This window comes from Limulus polyphemus, unplaced genomic scaffold (genome assembly GCF_000517525.1).
Source record: "Limulus polyphemus unplaced genomic scaffold, Limulus_polyphemus-2.1.2 Scaffold2258, whole genome shotgun sequence".
Lineage (NCBI taxonomy): Eukaryota > Metazoa > Arthropoda > Merostomata > Xiphosura > Limulidae > Limulus > Limulus polyphemus.
The window spans coordinates 99,694-103,360 of record NW_013667868.1 but is presented as its reverse complement, the minus strand read 5'-3'; the positions used below and the strand labels follow the sequence as shown (position 1 = coordinate 103,360).

Genomic DNA, 3,667 nt, shown 5'->3' with positions numbered 1-3,667 from the left:
ACGTATCTTGGCTGTGTTTCAGTGGACTAGTATTTTGTAACACACAGTCACATTTCAGTTATAATACATCTATATTTACAAATAAGTTCTTAAACTTATTTTCCTTAAAACATTTGTTTGTTTATTTTGAATTTTGTGCAAAAGCTACACGAGGGCCATCTGTGCTAGCCGTCCCTAATTTAGCAGTGTAAGACTAGAGGAAAGACAGCTAGTCATCACCAACTCTTGAGCTACTCTTTTACTAACGAATAGTGGGATTGACCATTACATTATAATGCCCTCATGGCTGAAAGGGCGAGCATGTTTGGTGTGACGGAGATTCGAACCTGTGACCCTCAGATTGCGAGTCGAGCACCCTAACCACCTGGCCATGCCGAGCCTCCTTAAAACGTAGAACAATTGTCTCTTATACGAACTTTGTACTCGTTTGCTTCTTGCCGTAAGTTGCTAAGCCTTATCAAATTTGGAGGATGTGAAATGAAATGAGTTTTTTTAGGTTTTATATATACAATATGAAATACCCAAAGTCATAAATTACTATATCAATACCATAGAGATCCACTATAACTTATCAAGCTTAGTAGCTAAGCTGTATTTGGGTCTAAAAAAATATGACATTTCAAGCTCACTAAAGTTTTACCTTACCGTTTGAAATTTAGCATAAAAAAAAAAAAGAGTCCTCAAAACGGAATATTTCAAAAAGCCTGAGAAAGCCTCTAGGGGGACATTCTGAGCTTTCGACTGGTTATTCACACGTCATAGACAGAAGTAGGTGTATGTGAGCAAGTGTTTCCAAAAAATGGAGAGGTAGGTGGGGGCCATTGTGTTTGAATCAGTAAATGTAGCAACATCTCAGCAAACAGAAAAGATAGGAGGTTCTTATTTTATATTCTAGTTTGTTAATATTGGTAATTTGAGTTTCTAATTCGTAAGAAACTATAGACTTTGTATTCAAACCAATGCTGTATTCAACATACCATGTGACACAAAAATTGATACTTAGGTGCATTTTTTAATATTTACTTGTAAAATTAAGAAATTAAAATACTAAAATTTGAATTATCATCTACAATTTGATACCAAACTTACTGACATAAATTCATAAAATAGCAGTTAAATAAAATTTTGAATACGAGTCAACAAATATGATGACATGGCCTTTGACCTGTGTCAATGTGGTTAACTTAAACTTTTCCTGTCAATGGGGGACAGGAACTTTTGCTTGTACATATATATATATATATAAATTAAGAAACACAAGTCCAACTATAATTTAAAATAATTACTGAAGCTGTGATTGAATTGTATAAACTATAAAACTGCTTGAACAAATGTGTAGTAAAGATAAAAAAGAACGCTAACAAAATTTACAACGAAAAATCTGAATAAAAGTGATATAGATATATAGTAAGGGCAATCATCACAACTTACATATAAGAAAATCATTTAAGGTGATAAAAACTTTTTTTTCTATATAACAGCACCAAAAGGTTTAGATTCTAACTGAAAATTGGGTTTCACGATTTATTTTAATACTTACCTATGTTGGACCACTTGGACAGTTTCATCTGCTAGACATGATGCCAGTGCCTTAGCAGCCTTTTCTAAACCCATATATACAGTAGAAAAACCTGAAAGGTGTAGAAAAATATTTACACACACACATTTTTCTCAAATATATACTATAAATAGCCAGAAGCATTTAAGTAACACACAGTAGTGTGCAGTGCAAGTATTTCATGCTTAAGAATTCATGTGAGTTTTAAGTGTTGGAAAATTAACTTCACATCCAACTCAAACACCCAAGCTTTCTATTAAAGTTTTTATTCTATAAAACTATAAAGTTCATCTCTATTTTGGTTCAAAAAACATGCAATCCTTTTTCACTGCATTTACAGAACTTTATAATCACTGGTGTACAATAAAAAATAACTACTTTTACCACTCTAGAATCATTAACAAGCTGTTTTATTTACTTATTTATTATTAATCAGAAGGTTTGATTTAATGTGTAATAAGTTTTAAATCAATTTTATATTCATTTATTTATATATTTTACATTTCTTTGCCCATTGAAACAATTACTTAGGCTGAATACCTAATGTGAGCATTATCTAACAAACAGCAGTCTTGTTGTCAATACAATCAAGTGCAAAATGATTTAGCTAAGCCTGCCTAATCTTGTTCCATAAAAGACATTTCCTTTCCTACCATACTTCAACATTATAATTCAAATGAAGTATAAAATTATACAGCAAACTTTTCACAAATTTAAGAAATCAGGAATGCAACTGTGGTGGAAGTTGTTCACAAACAGCTTTTCTTCTAGCAATATATCACCAAGCTAAACTGTTATCTCTTCGTCCTGATCTAGATTACATGATTACATTACTAGACTATGACTTCTCATAGTAGAAATTATAGGCAGTTACATCACACCATGAAAACCAAGTCTGAGAAACAGTGATTGGCCAAATTCAATAAAACTACATTTATACTGAAGTTATAAGTTTCAAATTGGTGCTTATTTGTTCAAAGCTATTTTGACTTTCTTCTTAGGGCTGTAAGTGCCATACTGTTATCAGAAAAAAATTCATGAAATTCATAGAAGTGCATGAAATCAACTCAATATCATAATTTGAGATTTTATATTTATAGTTATTATGTTTAAAATTAAGAACAAACTTTTTATTGAAAAAATTCAACTCTAAAGTACTTTTTTTTAAATCTGTGGTAGAACAACTACTAGTTTATTTTCTAAAATTTGTTTTAGTTCAATAGTAAAATTTTTCCCTAAAAAAGATGCACCCAGTAAGGTGGAATATGGTACATGACATCCATAGACTCACAAAACAATATGTCTATGGAACTTGCTCTTGGAATTCATTAATGACATACAGCTCACAGCCATGAAAGCAAGATGTTAGCCCTTATGGTGCATTGAGTGTCAAAATTAAGATAAAGATAATTTTAAATAGCATCATTTGGAATGATAAATCCTTCTACCAATTATTCATTTCCAATGGAAGCAGCTGGGTTTGAGAAACAACCTGAGTAACACTTTGGATATGAATATGTCATGATAATTGTGAAAAGAAGTAGGTTTAGTAACATAGTTTGGTGCACTGACTGTAATGATGCCTCTTTTAATATGTTAATGCACTACACTACAACATTCACAGCACGTTCAGCAGTGTTTTGAGACATACAACGTTTTTTTTTTTAAATTATAATAAACAATTAAAAATAACGTTTTATACTTACACAACAAAAATTTTATTGAAGCCCTACGGCTTCAACTTTAAAATATCATGTTTCAACATGATCTACGTCATCCTCAGGAGTAACTTACAAGACTATTTTATACTTTCCTCCTTGTTGCATTATTTCATTGTTATTTACATATTTCCATTAAAAAAAAAATATATATATATATATATATAATGTATCTCGCCATATATATCAATGTTTGTACACATACAGGCTGCTAAAAAAATGGACGTGTCTATACAACTAACCACACACAAATGCTTACCCTAACAAATTTACAAAGTTAATTAATTATAGATGAAATATCAGATTCTTTCGGTTCTCACCTGCTACACTTCCTGCTGCTACTATTAGTACATCATCCATAGAGTTTTTGGAATCAAGAACATCCACTTGT

The 3,667-nt window shown here is 31.1% G+C and overlaps 1 protein-coding gene across 1 annotated transcript in view; it reads right to left on the bottom strand.

Moving 5' to 3' along the window:
* Positions 1-3,667, bottom strand: part of LOC106466435 (spartin-like) — a 32,488-nt gene that overhangs the window by 4,469 nt on the left and 24,352 nt on the right. The window contains exon 6 of the mRNA XM_013926718.2: positions 1,541-1,631. Within this exon, the coding sequence (XP_013782172.1) occupies positions 1,541-1,631 (91 nt within the window). The remainder of the gene's footprint in view (positions 1-1,540; positions 1,632-3,667) is intronic.